Below are 25636 nucleotides of genomic sequence, written 5' to 3' on the forward strand. Positions count from 1 at the left end.
ACAAGAATCTCCCCGGATTTCTTAGTTGGCTGGTGTTCGCATCCACCGGCGTCGAATAACATGCGATTGAAACCCCCGACAATACGAGGGAGCCAAGTACAGATGCGACACATGATACTCGCCATCTGCAAGGTCGAACCAACGACCAGGTCGCTGGGTTAGAGGTCGGAGGAGGACTCGTCGCAGCGCGATGACGTTGGTCGCCGACTAGCACGGTGGCTATCACACTATCCCACGGTAGTTGGAGGAAGCGGAGAAGCTCGTATACTGCCACTTGGCCGTGGAAATGCGCCAGTCCGACCCGACGAGGCATATGAATTCATATGAATCCATATGAATTGGATACTCCTGAGAGAAGGGCAGACCTTGTTTCAGGCAATCGTCCATCACGCCGTGGCTGACGGGGCTCGTCTGGAAATGGACACGATCCACCTCCAAACTGGTCAATTGACAGCCGGGGCCAGCGATCGGCGGTGTACATACATACATCCAGCAGCAGTCCTGGCGTCAGCGCTGCAGCTCAAGCACTGTGGCCAACTGTCAACACGGCGATTTCATTGCTGGGCCCCTGTAGCAGAGTTTCAAAAGGATCTGGCACACTACTAGATAACTCTATGGGCCACGCTGTGGCGATCTGGAGCGCATATCGTCGGGGTCCTAATCACTATAGGCAGGTGAGGAGAGTTTATCAGTGGATAGACTTTGGAGATTGCTCCTGACGACGACGAGCAGAAGGGTTGGGAAGACGCCGGATAAGCACGAAGAGACGAGCAGAGGCCGAGAGAGGCCGTCGAAAAGAAGAAACAACACCACTGCGGTTGGATTTGCAACGTCTCATGACAGTGGTGGAAATGCGCGTTGGTACCATGGATCGCGAAGATTTGGCTGTTGTACCTGATACCTCGAGGATCAAGCATGGATGGTCGGTCACATTCCTGAGGAACCAAACCGTATACTCTGTCGTCTGTCCTGTCATTGTCTACCCCGCAACGCCCACAATCATAATATTATTATCCCTCATGGCCGGTTGCTTTTGACTTTGGAGACAGCTGACGACAATCCCTACCACATCCTGGATCTTGCAGAAGAAGGGTCAGGGAATTCACAAGGTATCCCATCGTCACCGTCAGATCGCCGCTTTGCCGAGCGTGGTGAAACCTTGGCCGGCATCGTGATCTATCAACTTCCCACCCAACTGTCAACGCCCGCCTCGATCGCGACCGATAGCCATCTCATGAGGTCTAAATTATGTAGGGAAGTGGAGCCCAGAGACGGCGTGTCTTTTTAACTTTGGAGCTCCTCAACGCGTCCTTCGTATCTCCCGCCTGGCGCTGGGCTCAGTATGGGGAATCCCGCCACGAGATCCATCTGATGTTAGCTCTAGAGGCTATTATTGAGGACCAGTGAGACCGGCAAAGGCTATCCAAGCCAGGTTCAAAACAGTTGTCAGACTACCAAACCCGTCCGTGGCCGCGTAGGACAGGACGGTTGTCCCAGCTCACGAACCCCCCTTGGCCTTAATTGCGGCCGCTGCCAATATTATGATCTGCGTTTTTAACATGAGATAGGATTTAAAGCCTCACAGCATTTCTCCCTTTCTTCTTGCGAGGGATTTGGCTGGGGGTGAGATGATGATAACAGTCAGCGACCGGAACAGACCGACCCGGAGTTTGATTGCGGCCATGTGGGTAGTAATGCAATTGCCCCCCTTCCCCTACCCCCCGTGTCCCACGATTGAGGGAGGTTTGGTTGGCAGAGACAGGGAAATTAGATCTCTATCTGGAGTCGGTCGTTGTATCCAGACCAGACCACACCACGGCCGATGCTTCATTGGGCAAGGGTCTTGGTAGCTTTTTAGCTCAACCAACCCCCGGGAATAGGGGACCTCCCGCAAGCTTCTTGAATCATGACCATCCCCATCTCCCGCCGAGTGGAGCAGGATAGAGGCTGCCTCGTCTCCGCTCTGAATTGCCTGGTCAAACGGGACGAGAGATTCGAGAGTTTGGCGTTAGAGACCGCCACGTGGGGGCAGCTGGAGGAGTGACCTTCCTCCCAGGGGAACTGGTATGTTCGCTGTGATGGACTTTCCAAGACCAGTCGTAGAATGCTTCTGAACGGTGGGCGAGGGCCAAGTGGGCACGATCGCCGTAATCGTACGGGGTTGGTTGAGCCTGGACTCTCTCCATTATTACGAGGCAGCGTAATACCAGCGTTGGAGGGAGACAACCTCGGGCATCGGAAAGAATCAAGGTCATGATGGGTCCGGATCAGTGCCAAGCAGATATCCCTTGCTGATGCTCGATGATTTGGTCGCCTTCCTCATCATCTTGAATCCGGTCTTTGGATTGAAGTATCAGGTACTCACTCACGACCAGGGAAGTACCTAGCTACCCAGGTAGGTACCTACATAAGGTAGGCACTCTGTAGTAATACTGGGTCGTTTCTTTGGTGACACAAGAATTAGAGAGATGCGAACGATCGACCGACCTTACCTCTCTCTCCACTTACTCATTCCCACTAATCGTGGTTGGCTAAAACCTATCAGCAGTAGACTAGTAGCCGGATGGCACCGTTGCGTTGTTTTCCCCTGTCCTGGAACATTCCTCTTCTGCATTGAGAATATCCACCGAGGATGTAACTCGGTTATCAGACGGGGATTGATGGAATCTGCTAGGTCGATTGGCCTTGTCCAGGGCATGAGGCCGGGGTGATTTTACTACTCCGTACTAGGTACTAGGTTAGGTAGGTACGGAGTAGGGACCAAGGCGGCTACCAAGGAGGGAGACCATGGTAGACATTATTGCCTAGTACGGAGTAGTACTACTCCAGATGGAGTTAATCCCCAAGGATACCGTGGATGACAGCGCTAACTCCCGAACGGAACTAGTGGATTCCGTCCAGGGCCAGCCCGCTCAGGGTGGGGCTGCGTGGTGATTGGGCTGTTGACAGCTCTAGTCCCGGACGAGTTTAAGGCCCATGCAGGCAGGGTGGAGACCGGGGCCCCCTCTTTCCAATGAATCTATGAGGATTTCCTACGATCGTTATTTACCCTCAGAATCCCCTATCCAGTCACCGTTGCACGATTAACAATCCGGGGGAGAGTGTTGGTAGGAGTGTTAAATCGAAATTATACGGAGTCATTATAATTTGAGGGAAAGAATATAATAAATTAACGAAATAATCAAATGATAGGAAAGGCACGATGAGCAGGGACCAACGGATATACTAGATTCTTGGCGGAACCAAGTTAGTCCTGGGCTTCCCTGTACGACCGGAGGAGACGACGGGATGTGGATGGTGCACATACATCAGTCTCCCTGTATTTTCATTCTGTAAGACTGTACCTACTGGTATTTAGTTGCTGAATGCTCTAGATCCAAGGTTCTCGTGAAAATATACGAATGCCTCTATCCACAGACAGGACTCATCTACCTACTATCTATCTACCTACCTACTCTGTACAAGGTCGATGGAGCTACAACAGCCAAGGCTCAAGTGTTAGTGTTAGTGTTAGTGCCAGTCGCCAAAGTTAGTTCTCCTCTCGTAAAGAACTTAACTGACTTTGGGTAAATTACATGGCGTAAATTTAGTAAAGTATTATCGTTATTATTATTATTATTACCTTGGAATTATTATTGGAATTATTATTCTCTGTTGATTATTGATTATATATAGAAATCGAAATAATTCTCATCGGAAAGAATAAATATAATAATCATCCCAATCGATCCAATCCATCCATCCATCAGCAGCAGCATTCGTCCATTCCAAGATAAAACCGTCTTTCTTCCGCCTCACTCTACTCCTCTCTCCCTCTCTCCCTCTCTCCCTCTCTCTCTACCTCTCCTCTCTCCCAGGCTATCCTGACCTTCTGGTCGGAATCCAAACCCAGAATCTGCCGCCTCTGCTCGTATCACATTCACCTTACCCTCTTCTCCCTTCCCCTCTTTCTGTCTTGTCTCCCCGTCGCGCCTGATTCGGCTCTGTTATTATTCTCGTGGATGCTATCGCCGGCAGATTCCCACCACGATCTATCTTGTATCTCTTCCTAGACCTTAAGACCCTTCTAATAATCCCCCGGTCGTGCATTCTTCTCCCTCTCCCCTTCTCCTATATTACTATGCTTTCGACCTCCAATCGATCCTTCGATTTCCAATTCCATTCAATGGTGGATACGCTCTCCGCACGGCTTTTGGCTTGACTGTGACCGCCGTCTTACCAACAACCACCTAATCTATCTTCGATCCACTTTCCACTGCCCACCGGGCTCCATCTGTTCAATCGTTCCCCACCGTTGCTCGTTTCCTGTGCGGTTGGTCTGATCTGGAGGTTGAATCTGGTGACTGATTTCAACATTCCTGTCTCTCGTCTACCACCATCATGGCGCCAGGAAGCGGACGTGATTTCAACTGCTCCTGGGAGGATTGCGGAAAAGTATGTTCCCGTTGCCAGTCGCTCGCCTGATCGTTCATACTAATACTCCTGTCAGTCCTTCAACCGCAAGTCCGACCTCTGCAGACACTATCGAATACACACCAACGAACGTCCGTATCACTGCATGTTCAAGGACTGCAACAAGAGCTTCATCCAGCGGAGTGCCTTGACCGTGCACTCTCGGACACACACCGGCGAAAAGCCCCATGTCTGCGACCATGAGGGTTGTCACAAAGCCTTCTCCGATGTACGTGCTCATCCTGGCGCCATTCACTCCACTGAGCCGTCCGGCTAACCATTCAGTCCTCGAGTCTGGCGCGCCATCGCAGAATCCACACCGGCCGTCGGCCGTATATCTGCCAGGAACCCATGTGCGAGCGAAGGTACAGAAGCTGACCGTCCATCTGAGACTACCCCCGGCTGACCAGAAACCGCTAGTTTCTGCCGCAAAACCACCCTCACCAAACACCAAAACCGCTCCCACCCTCCCGGAGCCATGCACCGCACCCCCTCCGAAGACCTCACTCCCGATCGATCCTACCAGCCGCCCGTCACCGCCGTCCCCCACGACCAGTACCTGCTCGCCCAGCAGCCCTACTACCCGCCGACGTCCACCCCCACCACCCACGAATTCTACCCGCCCCAGCCCATCCAGATCACCCAGGTGCCCGCCGTGCAGGAGGCGGCGGCAGCACCCCCGCCGCCCATCGTGACGCACAGCATGCCCGTGCCACCGGCGCCGGTGGATGTGCAGCACGCCCAGCAGCAGTACATGCAGCTGATGCAGCAACAACGGTATGAATCCGCGCGTCCGGGGTATGTGTCGCCGGAGTTTCAGCCTGCGTTTCAGGCCGGCGTCCCGCCCATCGAGGGTCATGCGCTTATGGTGACCTACCCCCAGAATTTTGCCTACAAACAGCAGACGCGCCTGCTGAACCAGCCCGAGGGCACCGACTGGGGGTTCCTGGGGGTGGGCTGATCTCATCGTCCGAGAGAAGGGGAACGGGGAAGGTCGGAGACTGTCTGTCGGTCTCTCTGTCTTGTTCTGTATACGTTTTGAATAACGCCAGACTGTCGCGCCGGGTCCCAGTCCCGGCTGAGTCGACTCCGTCCGGGCCAGTCGTCCGTGTATCATGATGCCTCTTACGAATCTCTGCTTGTGTTTGCTTTGAGCTCTGTGGGCTTGCCCTGTCTGTTCTCTGCTTTGTACTGTGGGTCGCTGTCCGCCCTGCCCGTTCCTACGTGATATCCCCCTTTTCTTTCAAAAGGCTGTATGGAGGCGTTTGTGACGTTTGTTTGATACCTATGTAGTGGCCATGGCCGACCATTCAACTTGGATATATTCCGCTCCTAATCTCTCTACCACCTTTCCCCGTCCACGGAGAATCTCCCTATTCATTGTGCCGGACCCCACGTCAGCCAAGGATCGACAACGGAACGGCTGGAAAGGAGGATTCGACTCCACCGCCAGCGCAGCCAGTCGGTGCAACGACTAGCCCTATCTGCGACGGCGCCACTGCAGGCGTTGTTTCGTGTGGTGTGTGTGTGTGTGTGCCTCCGACCGTAAGGAAGGCGAACAAAAAAGGGTTTGATGGCGGTGGCCTGTGGTGGCCTGTTACGAATCAAGCATGTCGCCACCGGGCTGCATGGCTGGCGATCGACGGTACATCGATGTATATCAGGTTGTACAGAGTACCTGGATATAGTTACTCTGTTCCGAGGGTTCGACCAGTCGACCGTTCAGGACGTCTGGATGTATTCCCCGGCGCCCCCGAAAGAGAAGAAAACAAGGACACCGTGGTTTACCCGATCCACCCGCGCCCCCCAGCCCCGAGCCCAGGAAAAGGATTCCGTACGAACCGCTGATCGAAGCGCTTCCTACCGAGATGTGATTGTCGTGGTTACAGACTGGTCGGCCTCCGTCGCTGCAGCCAAGAGCCCTGGCCAGAAACCGGATTCTGGTCCCGACCTACATGATTAGGCGATACTAGTGCATACCACTCGAAATATTACTCCCTGATGCACAATAGTCAGGATGATAGTACAGAAAGATGGGAAGGCGGCTCATAACGCCATCGGCGATTACCTCGCGCCTTGCGCCGGCCCATATGCAGCCAGCGCAGCCGTGACGACGCCCCGAGGCTGCGACCTGCGACTGGTCTGTTGATGCCTCGCCAGGAAGTCACTTCCGCCAGTGAGATGCCGTGGAATCTTCCAGCCGCGTGCGCCAATTAGGCCCCGACATCTCCGACACGAGAAGGATTGCGGTGGAGTCGATTCTGAGATCCTTTGCGGTCTTACGGACTGGACGCCTGGTTATGCTATCACCATGCACATGCACATGCACTCGTGGAGCATCGTTCATCTATCTATATACCATAAGGCAGTGAGACTACCAACTAACCACCCCCCGTTCGCGATCAAATCCCCCTCGCAACTGCTCCCGCGGCTTCACCACCTTCCCCTGCAGCACCGTGTACCGGACAATATTCTCACAGTCCTCCGGCCGCACCCGCGCCAGCCAGATGCCCTGCGCCGCGCCGCCATCCGCAGCCCCGTCGGCGGCGGCGGCGGCGGTCTCCTCGATGCTCCTCCGCCGATACACAATCACATTCGCCGAGTACTTGTGCCCGCCGACATGGCTGATAAAGTAGATACCCACGCCGCCGGGCCGCTCGTCGTCCAGGTCGCGGTACAGCCCCAGCGGACGCAGGTGTCGCTCGAACTCCTTGCGCAGCAGCGGCGCCGACTGGCCGCACCGCGCGTCGCGCGTGCGCTGCGAGCAGAGCAGGATGACCGCCGCGTGTGGACACGGGCGCGACCGTAGCGGCGACTCCGTCGCGGTCTCGGAGGCTTCGGTGGGTAGGGACAGGGGCAGGGGAAGCCCGCCCAACGGCGTGGTGGTGGTGGGGGCGCGGTCGACAAAGTCGCGGATGAGCAGCGGCACGCGCGAGGGCGTGACGTGGTCGACGATAGTGAAGGCCGGCAGGAGGAGCACGGTCGTGGGCTGGTCGGTTTCGGTGTCGTGGTATTCGTCGGGAACGGGCATGTTGGAGGCGGAGAGTTTGAGCGTCTACACCGTTAGCAACCCTGTCACCCCCATCGATCCAATCCGCCCGCGTCTAGCGGGCGGAAAGTAAAGGAAAAGAAGACATACCCCGTTCGCGGGCGAGACACCCCCCCGCTCAATCGCCTCCATCACACTCCCCTTCTCGTCGGCGACATCGCGCACCCAGTCGGTCTTGCCCGTCGCCACGAGCACGTGCGTCGCCCATCCGTTCACGTTCCCGTACAGCGTGTCCTCGTAGTCGACGTCGAACTTGGCCGGGTACCGCACCGTGCACGACGCGCAGTCGTGCAGACACGCCTCGCCGTCGACGGCCGGGTCGGTCTTGGGGAACAGCGTGTCGTGCGATGCGGCCTTTTGGAATTCTGTCGGAGGGGTGGCCGTGGGCGTGGTGGTCTCAGGCGTCGCGCCTGTCGACCCCGTGAGGAATGACGTCCCGCGGCGGAGGAAAGCCTGCATCGTGGCGATACTGTGTGGATAGGTTGGGGTTGTGAATTTGATGCGGGACGGGAATGTGGCAGATCTTATCAATCAACCGCCAAGGCTCGGATGCGATCCGGGCTTAGTCAGGCCACGGAGTTACTTGAGTCTATACCCAGACAACAGCCTATTGATTAGGCAATTCCAACGTGTATTACTACAAAAGCTAGCTATGTACATTATCGTCGCGCGTCTATAGTATACGGCAGATCGGACCGCGGATCCGCCAGACGAATCACGCTCCCCCCCGAGCTGGCCGACGCATTCGACCGCACCGGCCGCAGCGAGCGCATCGACGGCGTGCGCGGCAGCCGCTCCCACGTCGACCGTGTCGACAACGGCCGCAGACTCAGCGCCTCGCTGTCGTACGCTGCATCGCCAAAGTCCGACGGCCCGATCACGGACCCTGTGTCTCCGCGCGAGGACCGCCCGCCGCCATGGTGGCGGGAGAGGTCGAGGTCGCCGACGATCCGGGCGTCGAGGGCGCGCATGTCGCGCAGGAGCTCGGCGAAGCAGTGCATGAGGTCGCGGAAGTCGGACTCGCGGAGGCGGTGGGCCGAGAAGCGCGCGCGCTCGTACCGGGCGAGAAACTCGGCGCTGATGTCCGGGCGGCGGACCACGTTCAGCCGCGCCAGGTGCTGGAGGTATTCGCGGAGGCCCATGGAGGCCGGGCGGCGGAGGATGTCGACGACGCGGGTGTCCGGGACGGACGGCTCGAAGGGGGAGCTGGCGGCGTGGAAGGGGTCGGGCGGCGCGAGCGAGACGGCTTTGGCTTCGACGAGGTTGGGCAGTTCGTGGATGACGGTGTCGTAGGGCATGTCCGGGAGATCGGGGGACTGCGGCGAGGACCAGCCCGGGTGTTCGACGGCGCCCCAGGGCGGCCGGTCGCGGTCCACGAGGAGCATCTCGTAGTCGGTAAAGGCGTCGCCGTCGGCGGTGGTGTCGCGCGGGCGCGCTTGGTAGGTGATGATGGCGCTGCGCGCGAGGCCTTCCACGACAAGGCGGCGCACGCTTTTCCCGACATCCTCCTTTTCAATGGGGATCCAGGCCTTGGGGATGCCGGACAAGGCGCTGCGGTTGGTGTAGATGCGGGTCGCGTAGATCAGTACGGCGAGGATAAAGGTCACGACGTATGCGCCGGTGATGATGAAGATGTTGGTGAGGCGCTGCGTGATGTAGCACTGGTAAATCGCATCGACCGGGGTCAGGATGATCAGGAGGAAGAGGATCACGGCGAAGAAAGTGAACACCGTGTAGTTCAGGATACGGGACGGGTTCCAGGCCATATTCGCGGGCGCATCTTCCTGCACATGCCGCCGGTGCTCGTGCAGGTCTGCTTGGTCGGTCTGGAAGTCGTCGGGGGGTCGATGATGTCGGTTCAGGTCCGATTTAGGAATCTCCACATCACGTGGTCAGCCAGTCCTCTACGAATCTACGAAACGCAAATTATGCATGGTCGCACTCCGCCAGTCTATATAGAAATAAGATTAATATTTACGTTCATTAAAGTATGCAGCGCACAACAAACTCATCCCTCAATCATCCACAGCCACCTCGTCGACCGCAAACTCCTCGCGCGCGCGACGCACCACGTTCTCAATTCCATCCAGACCCTTCTTCAGGACATCCATCTTGGGTCCGTAGCTGAGACGGACGAAGTGGTGGCAAGGACTGTCGAACAGGTCACGTCTCTTGGCGGGGTTCAGGTCGAAGAAGATACCCGGCACCACAATGACCTTCTCGCGGAGAAGGGCATTGAAGAAGTTCAGCCCGTCCGAGATGTTGGCCTTCGGAGGAAGAGGGGGTTCCAGCGAGGTCAGGTCCAGCCAGATGTAGAACGTGGCCTGGGGCACATCCTTGACCCGGAATCCGATCTCGTGCAGCCGCTTCAGCACATAGTCGCGCTTCTCGCGGAAGTGCTGCTGCAGCGCCTTCATCTCTGCGCGCACCAGCGACGGCTCCAGCATGGGGACGGCGGCCTCCTGGAACGGCGCGTTGGCACCACCGTCGAGGTACGAACCGGCGGAACCCAGGGCATCGATGAATTCCTTGGGTCCGACCACCCAGGCGATACGCCAGCCGGGAAGACGGAAGCGCTTGGTCAGGCCGTCAATCAAGAGCACATCTGTGACAGTTAGTCATGCATGACTGACAATGGAGTATGAACAGTTTCAAGCGCACCATCTTTGTTCACATCCTCCACGTTAGAAGCACCGCTAATGGTCGAGCCATCGCAGTCGGTGGTGTAGTTGTAGCCGCCGTAGAACTCATCCAGGATCAGGGTCGCGCGGTCACGGCAGATGTCTTGAATGCGGATCAATTCCTCGTTGGACAGGGTGTGTCCCGTGGGGTTACGGGGGTTGGAAGTCAGCAGGACGGAGGTACCACGGGCGATCTCCTCGGCGATCTTATCGGGATGAATATGGTAGTGGTCGTCTTGCGCAAGAGGCATAGGGATGGGAGCAATCTAAGGACACTATCAGCTGATCCCGTTCGCACCTCATATCCGTCTGGGACGACGCATTCTCACGTTCTTGAACAGAGTCAACATCTCCGAGTATGCAGAGTAGTCGGGGATGGGGAAGGACAGGTACGAATTGCCCAGAATGGCGGCGATCCGAATCAGACCAGCCCGACCACCGGGCACAATGCAGACGTTTTCCCAGGTATACTGGCTCTGCTTGCCCTGACGGTAGTGTTCGTTGTACAGACGAGCGACGGCGGCACGGAGGGGTTTGATACCGGCCGTGGGACCATACTCGCGGGCGGCGGAGGTGATGGGGATGGAGGTGGGACGAGGGAAACTGCCCTCGATCTCGTCGTCGGCTTCAGGAGCACCCTGGCCGAGATTGGCCCAGGAGGACGGGTCCTCCGCATAACCATGTTCGGTGGCGCGTTCCGTACACCAGACGACACCGGTTGAGGCACGAGAGGCGTCTAGACCGGCATGCGGGCGGTGACCTTCGTGCGCGGTTCGGAATTGACGATGGGTTTCGGATCGCAGTTCTGAGAGAGCCAGTCAGTATCGTTCTGGGCTTTTTGCTGGTCGGTGGAAGTGGCAGATGAATGTATGTCGCACACCGCAGTGCAGTACCAGTCGGGGGAAGGCAAGACGCACCATTCTCGGACAATTCCTTGCCAATGGAAAAGCGACGATTCGACGGGCGCAGAATGCTCAAACGGCGACCGGAGAACGACATGATTTGGCGGTTGCAGTGCAGCTGTGGGGATCACTGGAGATGATGCTGAACGAGGCTGGTGGGATATATAGTATGTCTTGGCTGAAGAGATTCCCCAGACGAACAACCGGGTGAAGAGGAAATGAAAGTCAGGCTGAAAAAGACTGGAGCTGGAGAAGAAAGAACGGTCAGGCAGCAGAAGGCTGGTGTTAAATAGTTACTCTTACGCCAGAGAAATCCATCAATCCCAACAAGAAGGGGAAAATTTGGTCCCGCTATAGTTGGAAGACGAGGAATAATCGCGCACCGCCTCCAAATAGCGGTCGCGATGGTCACAGTTATGCCTAGAATAAGAATAGAATCGTATACGACTCCAAATGAGAAAATGCCGCATGTTAAGGCCCTCCAGACGCTACGAAAAAAAGCAAATTACTCCTCAGCGATTCGGCATCGCATCGCCGATTTCAGTCCCGATCGACTGCGGTGGAGCCGTTTCGGCGGGGATCCGATAGAAAAATTAGAACAAAGGGGAGCAAAAGTCTGGACAGGCGCTGCGATAACGGCACGGAGAGATCTAGGAGTAGATGAAGTCGAGATAGAAATATAGATAGAATCAATCCTCATGCAATCACTCAACAGGGGAATCAAGTCGCACTATACATCTTCTTCGCCAAACACAAAAATAGAAAAAGAAAAGAAAAAAAGAAAAAATCAATCTGCTCAAATCATGAACAGCAGTATACATACATCATGCAGTCATGGCCAGAGACATCGCACGCAGGAATCCTAACAAATGAAGCAGGGCAAATGTTTCACGCATACCAAAATCCATCAAAGCCAGTCATCATCAGTGTCTCGGTGTTTCAGGTAGTATCAACAAGAAATAGAGGGCGTGGGGGGAAATCATCAACGCCTCGCAAGGCAAGCATAAAGGAATAGGGGAAAAAACTCAGAAGACTCACGGCCCGCTCTCTCCCCCGTTGTGTATGAGAATCGAATCAAATGGTTCCACCAGTGGTTTCAAGCCAATCCAGTTGGGAGAGTGAGAGAGATTCGGGGAACCCAGGAGATGGCGCCGGCGACTTCTGGAAATGGGGTCCCTCCCTGCTTCCGTAGGAAGGAATGGGTCTGTAGAGAAGAATGCAACAAAACCATGGGGGGTAACAGTAACAACAAATGCAAAAATCAAAATCATAATGCAGTCCCATCTAATTGTCCACCACCTGGCAGTACAGCTGGATCTCGCCCACCTGACCGCGCGCAAGCATATCCCGGTGCTGGTCGCGCCACTCCATGAACGCCAGCTGAACGGCTTCATCACTGTCAATGGTGACAAAATCGCCGTCTTCGTCCCGGTACCGGAGTCGCACCGTCTTGTTTCCAATCGACCGGTCCGTAAACCGAGCTAGTTTGGCATCCACCCGGTCCGTCAGCGACCGGAACATGATGTTGCTGGCGATCACCAGCGTGACATAGTTGTCGTCAAAGTTGACCTTGGCCTTGAGCTGCGTGGGCATCGGCGGATCCTCTTCGGGCTCGTGACTGGTCGGTGACGTCGGCTGCTCCGCAAGAGGTGGGGTGCTTCGAGACTCCGCATACTGGGGTTCGTGGAAATGAGTCGGGGGGTGGTGTGGCGGCGCGTGTCGGATGGGAAGGTTGTTGCTGGTGGGGGAGTTGGTCTGGCTGCGGTTGACGGGAGCCTTCATACTCGCCATGTGCGCGGGAATCGGCGGGACCGGCACGTTGTCCACCGTCTGCATCGTATGGGCGCCCATGTACCGACGCGATTCCGGGTTGTGATGGTGGATGTCGGGACTACTGGCCGAACGCATGCGCTGCGCCATTCCATTCGGTGCCTGACCGGGGGCTCCCGACAGGGGAGGAAGAGAGGGACGCTGGGTGCCTCGTCCATTCGGAGCCCCATTGGCGTAAAGGTTCCCATTCGTGCCGTCTCTCGACATGCCACGGGTCAAGGCTGGCGCGGTATATCGGTTTGGCTCCTCGTTCCAGGTGGCGGAGGGGGTCGCCTGGCGGCCGTACGAGAATCCGGTCGACTGTGAACTCGATCGGGTGGATGGCGTTTCGGCGACGGGAGAGAAGTACGAGTTCATATTCCGTTCGGCGGGCGACATACTGCCACCGGGGAACTGCGTGTGGACAGAGAGATTGGGGTCAGGAACGGGGAAACGCGGGGGGCGTCCCGCCGACAGTGGCGGGCCAGAGCCACCGCTTCCACCCGTGGCCGACCGGGTTCGCAAGCTGGTACTAGAAGCATTGCGGCTCATGGGGAATTCGGAGAAGAATGCGGCTTCCTTGGCTTGCTCCTCGGCATCATATTCTTGCTGGTAGGGGTTCGGGATGTTTGCCATGCCCTTCATGTAGGTGAACTCGGTTTCCGACGTGCCAGTGCTGCGGGTGCTGCGATGTTCGGCTTGAATGGCTCGCTGGTTATCGATGTCTCTGTACCATTTCTTCATGACATCCTCATTCTGGTAGCGAATGATAAAGTTGTCCACGACGCCCGGGTCGCCTTTCCAAAAGATCTGGATGCGATAAGAGCCTAAAAGGTGATTAGTGGTTGGAGAGTGGTTGGATGCCTATAGTTCCGTACCTGGCTTTTGGAGACAAACAATGTCGGTCACATTGGCCATGTAGATGCGGCCTTTCAGCTGAAGGCGCGGCTTGCCCCTGATCGTCGGGGCCTGCTTGTCTTTGCTGACGATCAATTTCGTTTTCTGCTTGTTGGGGTTGATGTCCTTGCAGCAGAGAAGGATGCGTTCGAAAAGGTAGATGTGATACTAGAAGCGAAGAAGAGGGAAGACCCCCCGAAGAACGTCAGCGATCATGCTTCCAACTTTTGTAGGCCTTTGCGCCAATGAAGAAATAAAACGGTATCAGTGTGCAGATGGTACGAATGAGACATCACGCAGAGTGCCAGGACAGGGATTGGATGCGCGTTTCAGGGATCGGTCTGGGGCCACGGGGCAGCTCAGGTGGTGCTGCAGGACAGCGCAGGAGGGGTGGGGGCAGGATCCGGGGCACGGGAAGGGCAAGGTGAGTCCCAAAATAGTGGGAAGACCATTGACCAAATCTCGGGGATTCAATGCCAGGAAAGGTCCGGGGGACGTGGGGCCAGTGGCCAGGGAAAGGGAGCTATTGTGGGCAGTTGACAGGGGCGAACCCGGTATCGACGATCGGCTTGACAGGCCCAAGAAATCCTCCGCCGACAGTGTCCTTCGTCTGCGGGAAAACCCTTTCCGCGAAGAGGCAAGCTCGGCGAGATCTAAAGTCATGTGCAAGCCGTATCGCGCGGGATAAACGAGATTCGCAGGCCAAAAATCCTCATAACAGTGGGTGATAGAAAGGGTACACACCTCTCTTTCCGAATCTTTGCCGTTGTCGCCTTTGATGACGGTGAAAGTGCCGAAGCGAAGCAACTCGCCAAAAGACTCGATCTTCAGCGACTTCCAGTCATCCACTCGCTCGTCGAGGTCCATAAACGCAGTAGCCAGGTGTTCCTTGTCGATCGCATCGTTGGCGGAATCGAGCACCACTTGGATGGCATCGATGGCTCGATTGATGTCGGCTTGGAGGTCGGGGTCTTCCGTTTGTTTCCGAAGTTCCTGTTCAGCTATTAGTCGGGTTTGTCGCGGGGAGGGCGCGAATCTGCCGGCCGGGGAAGCGCACCGTAAGCATCAGCGGGTACTTGGTCAGACGTTGGAACGGCTTGACGAAGAAGCCGTTCAACGTGGAGGGCTGGGCGACCATCTGCTGTAGATCCAGGGACCGCGGGGCCATCCTGATTTTATCCCACTCCCGCAAGCATACTTCGTCGCAGCGCATCTGGTTCGCGATAAAGGGTTCGTACTGTCGGAAGGCTTCCTCATGCTGGATGAAGAGCGCACCCCAGTTTTGGCGTTCTTCGGGCAAAGCGTAGTGTTGCTCGATGCGAATTAAGAATCGTTGGGCAAAGTCGAGCAGATTATTCAGGTTCAGGAAAATCTGGTGGCTGGCATCACCGGTCAAGGCACCCGTTTCTTCCAGCTCTTTCTTCAGGGCCTGTAGGTTCTGCAGGTGGTGGACGTAATCGCGTTCGGTTTCCAACAGCTCCTTCAGGATGTGCTCGCGGCGGGTCAGCTTGCCGCCAGGACCCTTGACGGGGGCGAGCGATGTGATGTCGGACAGTCGCTTCAGCTGGCCTTGCATTTCCAGAATGTCCAAGACCCGATTCACCATCTTGATAACCTTTGTGAACCCGGTGGTACTGTCGCCATAGAGATCGGTAATGAGGAAGCAATCTTGCTGGGGGAAGGCGAGCTCCTGCAGCGAGGCCTGGAGGAACTTAAACGTGGCGGCTTTGGGGCGTTTGGCCTCGGGGACCTTTTGGGGATCGACGTCCAGGAGTTCCTCAGGATTGGAGGCATTGTAGATGGTCAAGAGAGGGTAGCCATTGCGCAGACAGTTCCAAAGGGAGGCGACGGGGTCATCGTTGCCGGATGCCGCATCGGCCTCCTCCATCTCTTGAATGTGGGGGAGGAAATCCGGGAGCTCGGCGAGGCGCTTTTTGAGGTTGACGCAGCTCTGATAGATGGACTCACCACCGCGACGGTTGATGATGTTGTCCTCGGCGATGGGAGCGCCGTTAGACATTGCGGCGTCGGCCATCTCGACTTCCGTCGACGGGGACGGTGGGGGGGAGGGGAGGACGGGGGAAGGTCAGTCGTGGTCGGATGGGGGGAGGAAGAAAGGGAGAAGAAAGGGAGGAAAGTAAAAAAAAGAACAAATGAAGAAGAAGATTAAAATAGGAGGGACTCTGCACAGCAGACGGCGGGAGGGATAGGGGAGAGAAGCGATGCAGAAGAGAAGGAGGAGGAGGAGGAGGAGGGAGAGGAGGAGAGGGAGAAGAAAAGGTGAGGTTGTACAAGGAGGAGGCGGAAGAGGGTCGAGTAGTCGAGCATGGATCAAGTGGACCGTTGCGGGATGGATGGCGCAACAAGCGAGCAGCTAGACGGATCAAGTGGAGTCGCAGCAGTACGTAGTTCAGGAGTGGCCGACTCCTGCGCCGGAGAAGAATAAGATAAGAAATTATAGCAGATTGTCCTGAGAGAACTGAACCCGAGCGAACTGCTGAGTCACGGACGATGATTAATCGCGGAGGATATTTATGGAGTTGACCTCCTTGCAGGGGCATCTGCATCTGCAGCCAGAGAGGAAGAGACGAGCATAGTACAAGAATGAGCAGAGAAGAGAGGATGTGGAGGTAGGTGGTTGGAGTCCAAATGCCTAAAGGGTGGAACGAATGGATGGTGTGCGACTGCGCATATTGGTCTCCATCGGAACTCAATCTTCATAGATCAGACAGTCAACGATTCAGATCCCCGTTACACCTGGTTATTGGCGGGGAACAGCCGCCTGCAGAGAACTCTCTATCCATGCCATTTCTCCCAGCGACGAATAGTTAGTTCATAGGTACCGAGGTTCATCTGCAGGAGAAACCTGGACAGCCGCTCTCCTTGCGTATTTTGGTTGGGATGGATGGATGGGCTGTACTTTTTGACTGGAATATAGATGTACCCCAAGAGGGGACTACAGAAATAAAAAGATTTCTTTTGGAGAGCCCTGAGAGACATTATGGCTTATTCAAGTAAAGCTTCCCTAGGTAGGTAAAAGTACCTGGAGGTACCCCCCCAGGGTACTATGGAGGTATGGAGATGACAGGTTACCGTATGGTAAAACAACATCCCAAACCGGAAACCTCCCAACGACCTCATTCTCACCATCTCTTCTTCCTCTTCCTCTCCCCCCATCCTCTCCAACTTCGACCCTCGTCATCCTGCGTCTTCTCTCCCTCCTCTCTATCCTTCCTCGTCTCACCCCCGTCCTCATTCTGTTCTCCGCGTGTTAGAGTCCATCTAAATCCCCCTCCCTTCCCCACTCATAACAGCTACCCATCGCCACGATCTACTCCACGCTGCCATCAACCTCATGAAGAATCATCAGCCATAATCCGCCCCATTCCCTCCCTCGGATCTCTTCTCAGTCCAGGTCTCATGGCTGGCGACGCAACGATTCCCCATTCCCGTCTCCAACCCGCCGCCGCCGCCGCCGCCAGCCCCAACCACCATCACACCGCTCCCTCTTCATCCACCCCATTCAAACTCGACGAGGGTTACTCCGATGAACCCAAGAGCCATCTCGACAATTCCTCACAGAACTTGTCGGCAGATGATGGGATGACTCTTCCAGACTGGCTTCTAGCCCAGAGCGAGGCCGACCGAGCTGGTGAGTTCAGTCCCTGTTGCTCCCGCCGCTCGTTTGCTGCGGCCCCAATGATTGTCGGTCGCCCGAGATAAAGACTGACCATCGCGGCCTTTAGAGCTCGCCTACAGTCTACTGCGCACCCTCCAAATCTCCTCCCTGGCCGCCATCGTCGACCGCATCACCCCTCTCCTCCACATGGACCCCGTTCTCAAACTACCCCCCGAGATCACCTTCGAGATCTTCTGCTACCTAGACCCCCAGACTCTCCTGACGGCCTCCTTAGCCTCTCGCGCTTGGCGGGAACGTATCTGCGATCCGCGACTCTGGCGCGAGTTATACATTCGTGAAGGATGGCGGATAGACATCGACGCTGTTCGCGCCTACGAGGACGAACACTCGCGACCCATCTCCCCCCAATCCCGCAAATCGCGATCCCGATACTCCGATACCGACCTCGGCGAACCGAAGCACAAGAAACGCGTCCCTCCCACGTGGCTGGATTCCCGGGCAAGCGAGTCGCTGGAGAGCTATGCCACCACATTGGATGATGGGCAGCAAGGAGGAGGCCCTCCGGAGGCCGACCCTGAGGGAGACCATTTGATGAGCGACGCCTCCAATGTCGCGACGGCCGGCTCCCTGGTCTCAGCGCCCAGCAATCGACGCAGAACATCGCTGTCCAAACTCAACGGCCATTCGATCTCGGGCCGTCGCTCTGCAAGGTCCCCATCATCCCCGCTGTTGCTGCGAATGCCCAACGGCACCGCGAAAATCAACTGGCTCCACCTTTACCACCAGCGCTGGCGACTGGAAGAGAACTGGGCCAAGGGCCGGTTCTCCAACTTTCAGCTCCCCCATCCCTCGCACATGGACGAATGTCATCGGGATTTTGTCTACTGCATCCAATTCTCCGGCAAGTGGCTCGTCAGCGGAAGTCGCGATACGACCATTCGCGTGTGGGATCTCGAAACCCAACGACTGTGCCGGCCTCCGCTGGTTGGCCACGCCCGATCAGTTTTGTGTCTTCAATTCGATGCCTCCCCAGAAGAGGACCTGATCATCTCCGGAGGGAGCGACATGAACGTCATCATGTGGCGGTTCTCCACTGGCGAAAAGATCCACGAGATCAAACGCGCTCACAACGACTCCGTCCTGAACCTCAAATACGACAAGCGCTACCTCGTCACTAGTTCCAAAGACAGACTCATCAAGATCTGGAATCGCGCCACCCTCATGCCTACCGATAAAGACTACCCGCAGGTGGCCCGCGCCCCCGGCGTGGAGTACCCCTCGTACATTGTCGACACGAGCAAGATTCCCTCGCCCGTGTTGGAGGCCGACATCGCCCGCGGCCACCTCCAAACCCTGGCGCCATACACCCTCCTCATGGCACTCTCTGGCCACGGCACGGCTGTCAACGCCGTCCAGATGGACGAAGACGAGATTGTCTCAGCGTCCGGTGATCGTCTCATCAAGGTGTGGAACCTCCACAACGGCACGTGCAAGAAGACCCTCATGGGTCATGAGAAGGGCATCGCCTGTATCCAGTTCGACGGCCGCCGCATTATCAGCGGCAGCAACGACAACACAATCCGCATCTTCGATCACGCCTCCGGCGCCGAGGTCGCCTGTCTCCAGGGCCATAGTGATCTGGTGCGCACGGTGCAAGCCGGCTTCGGTGATCCCCCTGGCGCCGAAGAGACCATGCGACTCGAGGCTTTGGCCGTCGAGAACAACTTTTGGGATGCCCGCCGATCCGGCGCTGCCGTCGACCTTGGCCCGCGCGCCCTGCGCCGTGCCGGTCACCAGCAGAATACGGCCGGCTCGCGCAACCCGCGCGATCTCAAGGCCCTTGGGGCCCGCATCCCACCTGGTGGCGGTGGCAGTCGCTGGGCCCGAATCGTCTCAGGCTCCTACGACGAGAATGTCATCGTCTGGAAAAAGGACAAGAAGAACCAGTGGGCGGTGACCCAGAAACTCTCGTACAAGGCCGCGGTCCAAAACGCCCATTCAGCCGCCATCCTCTCACATCGTGAGCCACGGACGCGTGCGGCGGTGGCAGCGGCCCTAGCCGCCGCCCAACCCCAACAGCAAGCCCCGACGACCAACCAAGCCGGTGTCCCGGAGGGCCACAACCGCCGTCATCGACATAACGCACCCCAGCCCCCGCGAGTGTTTAACCTCCAATTCGATGCCCGGAAGATCATCTGCGGCAGTTCCGACCCCTACATCGTCGGATGGGATTTTGCCGGACTCGACGAGGATCTCCAGGAGGCGTGTCAGTTCTTTACTAGTCTGTGATTATGAGTCTGGACCCACGAAGCTGATGTGTTCGCTTCGCCCTCCACGTTTTCTCTTCTCCTGTCTCTATATTATTCTTGGTTTTGCGCAGACCCCATCTATCCTATCTGTATCACATATGCATATCAGGCCTTACGATTTCCGCCTTATCTACATCTTGTCGAAGCTTGTATTTGTTTTGATCTGCTGCACATCTACGGGTTATTGAAATATTGGCACTACAGCGTCGCGTCGTCCAATTCCAGCATCTGGTATGGAGCAAGCAAGGAGTTGACTGGGCTCAGATGGTAGATTCATACGAATTCAAGTACCTTTAATTTCTCCACGACAAATAACAATAGCACAGCGCCAACCCTGCGGAGATAAGGATAGTAGCATAGGGCCCAATATCAATAAGCAAGAAAGACTCCACCAACACCGCTCCACTAAGCCAACATGGGTTCTCCCGAGGCCATAACCCGAGACGCAACCCGTCGCAACGACATCCATATCCCCCAGGACAGCTGTCCCACGCTCTGCGGCCAGCCGCGAGCCGCGTTGTCTGGGGCCCCATCACCCGGTCGTCCGGTTTGAGCGGATGCATGCGTATTCCGGGTGGGCGAATGTGCACCACTGACAGAATCATCCTTCTCTCGTAAACAGCAACAGACGCCCCAGGGGGCCGTCCACGACTGCGCCGGTTCGTCCAGGGCGGCCGTGCTATGTTTGCTGGGGGCGATGGGCGCGGGCGATTGGAAAGGGACGAAAGGCGATAGTAACAGATGGTCTGCGTCTGCGGAATGATAGTACCGGCGGTTCTGCCTGACGGCGGGTTGTCGACCAGACATGTCCCGCTCGCTGGACGTTGGCGCCTCCGGGAGTGTTCTCCGGTGGAATGGGTGGTCGTCCAGGCGTCTGCTCGTGGTGAGCCCATGGCCGCTGTGTCGGTAGGGGAAATGGCCCAGCACGGCGGTGCCATCCGGGGCTCTTGCGACTGGAGCTCGCCCGCCTTGTCGAGGTGAGTCAGACATGCCGAGGAATCGTCGCAGCGCGGCCCTGTAGGACGTGGCTATTGGACTCTCTGCCGTGGACCGCGAGTGGTGGTCGTCGGAGGGGGATGCGTGCGCGAGCTGGGCATAATAGCGCATGGCTTCACGGGTGCCGAACGAGGGAACCCCTGGGGGTGTCGGGGAGCGCACGGGGGGTGGATAGCGCGGGACCACGGGGCTCACAGGAGATGCGAGGTTCGCGGTCCATCTGGATTTGCGTGGACGGCTGTCTGCATCGTTGAGACTGAGGACTTTGCGGCGGCTCGGGCTGCGGTTGATTGATGTTGCTAGCAGAGGTAGGTGGAGTCGACGTCCGGTGTAGGTAGAAAAGGCAGTACGGCCTGGTCGTGGGTATGGATGCCATCGTGATGATCTGATCGAGTATGGTGGATAGTAGCGGGGGGCGTGCAGGGAGGCGTAGGATATCGAGTGGGCAGATGAGACAAGGAGTCGGGCTATAGTTGCGCGGTCCAGGACGATACTGTTGAGCTCGTGGCCCATGTCGAACTTCTGCGCGGACTCGTTGGCGGGTGATTCAATCCTGACAGCATTGTATATTGAGCCTTCGCTGCTCCCGGACGACTCGGAAGATCCTTCGTCGATGCGTTGGAGGGTGGACGATGCGCAATGTACAGCAGCGGATGTCATGGCCAACGGCAACCCTTTGTAGGCAATAGGCGACGCTATGCAAGAGTACAAGAGACGTACGGATGATATGACATGGAGGCTTTCATTGTCCATGGTGCTTTCCAAAAGCAGGTATACCGAAGCGAGGGAAAGTGCGCCAAAACGAAATGGTGAAGAGGAAATGAAGTAAGTAACAAGGGTGAAAGGCACAAGGCCAGAATGATACGTCCGGTGGATTTGGGTTCTTATGTACAGTCATATACAGATCCCAAGAATAATATAATAAAAAATTGACCAAGTCCGCGAACAGGCGAATGTGAAGGGTATTAAGCAAACAGATTAATATGTACGTGGGAAGGGGCAATCGTAAGATATGAGTGAATAGAGGCAACCGAGAACGTAGAAAGAGATCCAACAGTAGATCCGAAGTATTCAGAGTCGTTATCCCATAGCCGTGACACTGGAGGTCGAGCCTGGCTTCCCAGAAACGCTGGGTTGTTCCTTCTTGAGGCTTTGGACGAGATTCTCGAGGCGTCTGCGCTCCTCACGTTCCGCCTGCATGACAGTCAGTTGGATCTTCATTAAATACCATGCCGGGATCATTGGTTTACCTTCAGGATCTTCATGTTCTCAAGGCGGGTGTCACGCATCATCTTCTTGAATTCGTTCTTCAGGACCATGGTGGAAGTGGTCTCGTAAGTACCCTCTCGTCCCATGGCGGCTTGAGTGCCCATCAAGTTGATGCGCTCTTCGTGCAGCTGCGTCTCCAACTGCTCACAGCGATCACGGAGGCCATCGATGATGCCTTCAAACCTCTCACGCTCCTTCTCAAACTCAATGCTCGATTTCGTCATGGCCTCATAGTCGTCGATCGTTTCGCGAAGCTCTCTCTCTAGCGTCTCCGCACGTTGCTGGAGGTCGCCGTTTACCGGCTTTCCAGCTTTCAGGGCTGCAAGCTCCTGCGCCAGCTCAATATTCCGGGTATTGAGTTCGTCAATCTCCTTCTGAATGGCAGGGTTGGCGGCAACCGCAGCAGCACGCTGGGCTCGAGTCCCGTAGGCGCCGTCAAGTTCGGCCTTGACCATCGTCAGCTCGGTTTGGGCTCGGACCACTTCGCCTTCCATCTCGGTCAGCTCATTCTGCAGGCGAGCGGCATTCTCTTCGGCCTGAGTGCGGGAGTCAGTGGCTTCTTTGAGCTGAGACTCCACCTCGGCGCGAAGTTGCTCCATCGACGCTTGAAGTCGGGAGACCTCACTCTCGGCCTGCGCGTGCGAATCGGTGACTTCCTTGATCCGGGCATCGGCCTCCGTTCGGACTTGCTGAATAGCCTGCTCCAAGTGGAAGACTTGTTGCTCTGCGCGGTCGCGGGCTTCTGCGGCCTCCTCTGCCCGGGCATCGGTCTCATGGTGGAGCTCATCAATCCTGCTCTGTAGGCGGGCGATCTCACCCTCCGAGTGCGAACGCAGGGCGGAGAGTTCTTCGGCGTGAGAATCACGCTCCGACTGGAGCTCCCGCAGATGGGACTCTAAACGAGAAACCTCGCCTTCGGCACGAATCCGTGCCTCTTTCTCAGTGGCCAGAGCTCCAGAGTTATCTTCGGGAATGGACCGTTGCTGGTGGTCGGACAACTCCTGGCGTGCCGCCTCCAGCTGCTCCACGAGCATAGTGAGCTCATTCCTCGACCGTTCATTCTCACGCTCTGAGAGTTCGAAATCTTTGCGGGCTCGGGACAGCTGCTCGACCAGATCGGCAATATGGGCATCCCTTTCAGCATCCGACTTGGAGTTCAGTTCTCGCTGCTGTTGGATCTGAGTCTTCAGAATACTCTTTTGCTCCATAATGCTTTCGACCCGTTTTTGAAGGCTGTCAAGCCCCGTGGTCAGATACGACAGTTGGCTCGCCAGGGGATCGGTCGATGGATCTGGCGGCGGGGGCATAGCCTGTGAGTGAGGCAGTCCCGACTGCGACAAGATATACTGAATGTGATTGTTAATCTCGTCTAGCCGCTGCTGAGTATTGTCGTCGAGTTCGCGGGTGGTGGTCGAGGCGTTGGTAGGTTGGGTCCGCAACATGCCCAAGCCACTCTCAATGTAGGCGAGGTACGCTTCAACGGTGGCCGTAGGACTCACAGGCCCGCCCATGTCGGAGAGTTGCGGAAGAGGCTCCACTTCGTTGTCAGGGTTCGACTGCAAGATCATTTCGCGCATCCTGCCGCTCAAGTCCTCCAGCCGTCTCTCGGTGTTCTGGATAGCTTCCATATCAACGGGGTTTATCTGCGAACCAACGGTGCTGCCGAGACCGAGACCCCTTTCCCCATTGTGACGTAGGTTGTCTAAATGATCGGCTGTGCGGTATAGGCTTCGGTCATCAAAATCATCCATACTGCCGCGGGTGTTGTGGCTAGACAGGCTTTCCGGGGTGTGAGGGACATTGTTCTTTGGGGTTTTCTTCAGTCCTTTGTGGGTCATCTGCAGTACACCGGCGGTGTGCTCCAGGAGCCTTTGGTTGATATGCTGGACTCTGCGCTCCAAATTCCAGATCTCTTGAGACAGGTCCTCGCATTTGCGGGTGCTCCGGGCCAGTTCCTCGTCTGTCTGGTTCAGAGTTCCGGCGGCACTGTTCCGGCCGAAGATGCTCCTGCGACTCCGGTGAGATTTGGGGGAGTCAGGAGGATCGATTTCTTCACTGGCTCTTGGACTCTTGGAACTGTATAGTTTGCTGAGGGACATGGCGGCATCGCGGAGTTTAATTTCGAGGGCCAACTTCCGTTTGGTGGCATCCATGCGACCGGACAGGAACTTGTATTCTTTCTTTAAGGATTCGACCTCCTCCAGAGACAGAATTTCGTAGTGCATACTGTCCCCCATGGCGGTTTCGGTCAACAGGTACATGGTTACGGGATCGTTGGCGTTGAGCAATGCGGAGCTGCGCGGGTGCGTGGGGTTGAGCTATGAACAATGGAATTAGCCATTTGTAGATTCGGCTTTGAGGAAGTACTCCAATTGAGGGACCATACCGGATTGTATCGCGACGTCTCAGCCTGTTGGGGGTCATATGCGGCGCCATAGCCGTCCAGGAGCACTTTGGTCGGCGGCGGTTGCGGAGCGCTAAAGGAGGCGATGGAGGAGTGTCCGGGGTTGCCGTAGGACGACTGGCTGGAACGGGGATCGAAGCCATTCATGATGGAGGCGAAGTTGGAGATCGAGCGGTTCGTGACAGAGAGAAGATCGGAAAAGTCGGTTCACAGCGTGAAGGAAAAATTAGGCATCGAACATGATGGGATCGGGGTTGAGTACGTCTCCTATTGCGGGCACCGGGCGCGTAGGGGATGCGCGAGGCGTCGCGAAGGGGGTAATAATTGATGGGAAACAAAAAATAATCCGATGCAGAGAGACGCAAGGATAGACGAGGGGAGAGGGGGTGAGGAAGAGAGAAAAGACAGAGAGAGAGAGACGATGTGAGGAAGACGAGGAGGCGAGAGAGAAAGAGACGAAGATCTGCAGTCGAAGTAAAGAACTGCGCCTCCCGACCGGAACAGTGGATACGGGGTGGATGGAGGATGGAGGATGGGGAGTGTCGCTTTTTGTGTTCCTTTTTACTTCTTTCTCTTTCGCTTCTGCTGTCTCTTTTCTTTTTCTTCTCTTCATCACATCATTGTCGTGTCTCCTGCTTGGCGTTGTTGACACCGCCGTATAGATCCGTTCGATCAGGCACTGGATGTATCCATGGATGGCGTCGGGAGAACAGACGATGAAGAACTCCCAACCACCCGGTTTCTTCTCCACGAAGGAACTTGCATGACTTCATAGAACTGTGTCTTGAAAACAAAAGGCCTGAGGCTGGTGCATCTCTAACCCCTGACGCTCCAGCAGGATCTTGGTCCATCGGCGGTCGCATCGAGATGCCGAATTCTCCGATGACATCTACAATGACAGTTCCATTCCGGGCGATCCAGCTCTTTATACTATCCGTGGAATGAAGGAGGGTCCCATCAGATCTGATAACGTTCGGGGTAGATTTGATCGAGATCGGTCCACGGACACATCCTCCGTGCCAACCTGCTCAAGCGAGATGAGGTTACATCTAGAACCCCCGCCGTCACCAGCACCGTTATTAATGCCTCGGATGGACTAGACTAGCTTCATCTTCTCGTGCTTGCGATTTGACCACTTCCTCGCTCTCCTTCTCCTGACTAGCAGTAGTAGCACTCTTATATTAACCCCCTTCAGCATGTAAGGGATCTCCTGCTCCACCGTTCATTG

General features: G+C 56.3%; 7 protein-coding genes across 7 annotated transcripts; 2 read left to right on the forward strand and 5 right to left on the reverse strand.

The window, feature by feature from the left end:
- Positions 1-4380: 4380 nt before the first annotated feature.
- Positions 4381-5413, forward strand: ATEG_03933 (putative C2H2 finger domain protein; the record flags this gene model as incomplete). Its single annotated transcript, XM_001213111.1, has 4 exons — positions 4381-4434; positions 4490-4681; positions 4738-4805; positions 4873-5413. 4 exons carry the CDS (start codon positions 4381-4383, stop codon positions 5411-5413), a joined length of 855 nt encoding a protein of 284 aa, XP_001213111.1.
- A 1203-nt stretch (positions 5414-6616) lies between these two features.
- On the reverse strand, positions 6617-7960 carry ATEG_03934 (sucrase/ferredoxin-like domain-containing protein; the record flags this gene model as incomplete). The annotated part of the gene is made up of 3 exons (XM_001213112.1): positions 6617-6799; positions 6839-7507; positions 7592-7960. The coding sequence occupies 3 exons, from the start codon at positions 7958-7960 to the stop codon at positions 6617-6619; spliced, it is 1221 nt and encodes a 406-aa protein (XP_001213112.1).
- A 1556-nt stretch (positions 7961-9516) lies between these two features.
- Positions 9517-11181, reverse strand: ATEG_03935 (pyridoxal phosphate-dependent aminotransferase; the record flags this gene model as incomplete). The annotated part of the gene is made up of 4 exons (XM_001213113.1): positions 9517-10106; positions 10163-10448; positions 10512-10987; positions 11100-11181. The coding sequence occupies 4 exons, from the start codon at positions 11179-11181 to the stop codon at positions 9517-9519; spliced, it is 1434 nt and encodes a 477-aa protein (XP_001213113.1).
- A 1187-nt stretch (positions 11182-12368) lies between these two features.
- On the reverse strand, positions 12369-15825 carry ATEG_03936 (Rho family guanine nucleotide exchange factor CDC24; the record flags this gene model as incomplete). Its single annotated transcript, XM_001213114.1, has 4 exons — positions 12369-13720; positions 13772-13958; positions 14535-14783; positions 14848-15825. The coding sequence occupies 4 exons, from the start codon at positions 15823-15825 to the stop codon at positions 12369-12371; spliced, it is 2766 nt and encodes a 921-aa protein (XP_001213114.1).
- Positions 15826-17210: 1385 nt separating this feature from the next.
- Positions 17211-19719, forward strand: ATEG_03937 (F-box and WD domain protein; the record flags this gene model as incomplete). The annotated part of the gene is made up of 2 exons (XM_001213115.1): positions 17211-17442; positions 17537-19719. The coding sequence occupies 2 exons, from the start codon at positions 17211-17213 to the stop codon at positions 19717-19719; spliced, it is 2415 nt and encodes an 804-aa protein (XP_001213115.1).
- Positions 19720-20144: 425 nt separating this feature from the next.
- On the reverse strand, positions 20145-21488 carry ATEG_03938 (uncharacterized protein; the record flags this gene model as incomplete). Its single annotated transcript, XM_001213116.1, has 1 exon — positions 20145-21488. The coding sequence occupies one exon, from the start codon at positions 21486-21488 to the stop codon at positions 20145-20147; it is 1344 nt and encodes a 447-aa protein (XP_001213116.1).
- A 327-nt stretch (positions 21489-21815) lies between these two features.
- Positions 21816-24555, reverse strand: ATEG_03939 (involucrin repeat protein; the record flags this gene model as incomplete). The annotated part of the gene is made up of 3 exons (XM_001213117.1): positions 21816-21929; positions 21986-24322; positions 24391-24555. The coding sequence occupies 3 exons, from the start codon at positions 24553-24555 to the stop codon at positions 21816-21818; spliced, it is 2616 nt and encodes an 871-aa protein (XP_001213117.1).
- Between the last annotated feature and the right edge of the window lie 1081 nt (positions 24556-25636).

Source organism: Aspergillus terreus, genomic scaffold, assembly GCF_000149615.1.
Source record: "Aspergillus terreus NIH2624 scaffold_5 genomic scaffold, whole genome shotgun sequence".
NCBI lineage: Eukaryota > Fungi > Ascomycota > Eurotiomycetes > Eurotiales > Aspergillaceae > Aspergillus > Aspergillus terreus.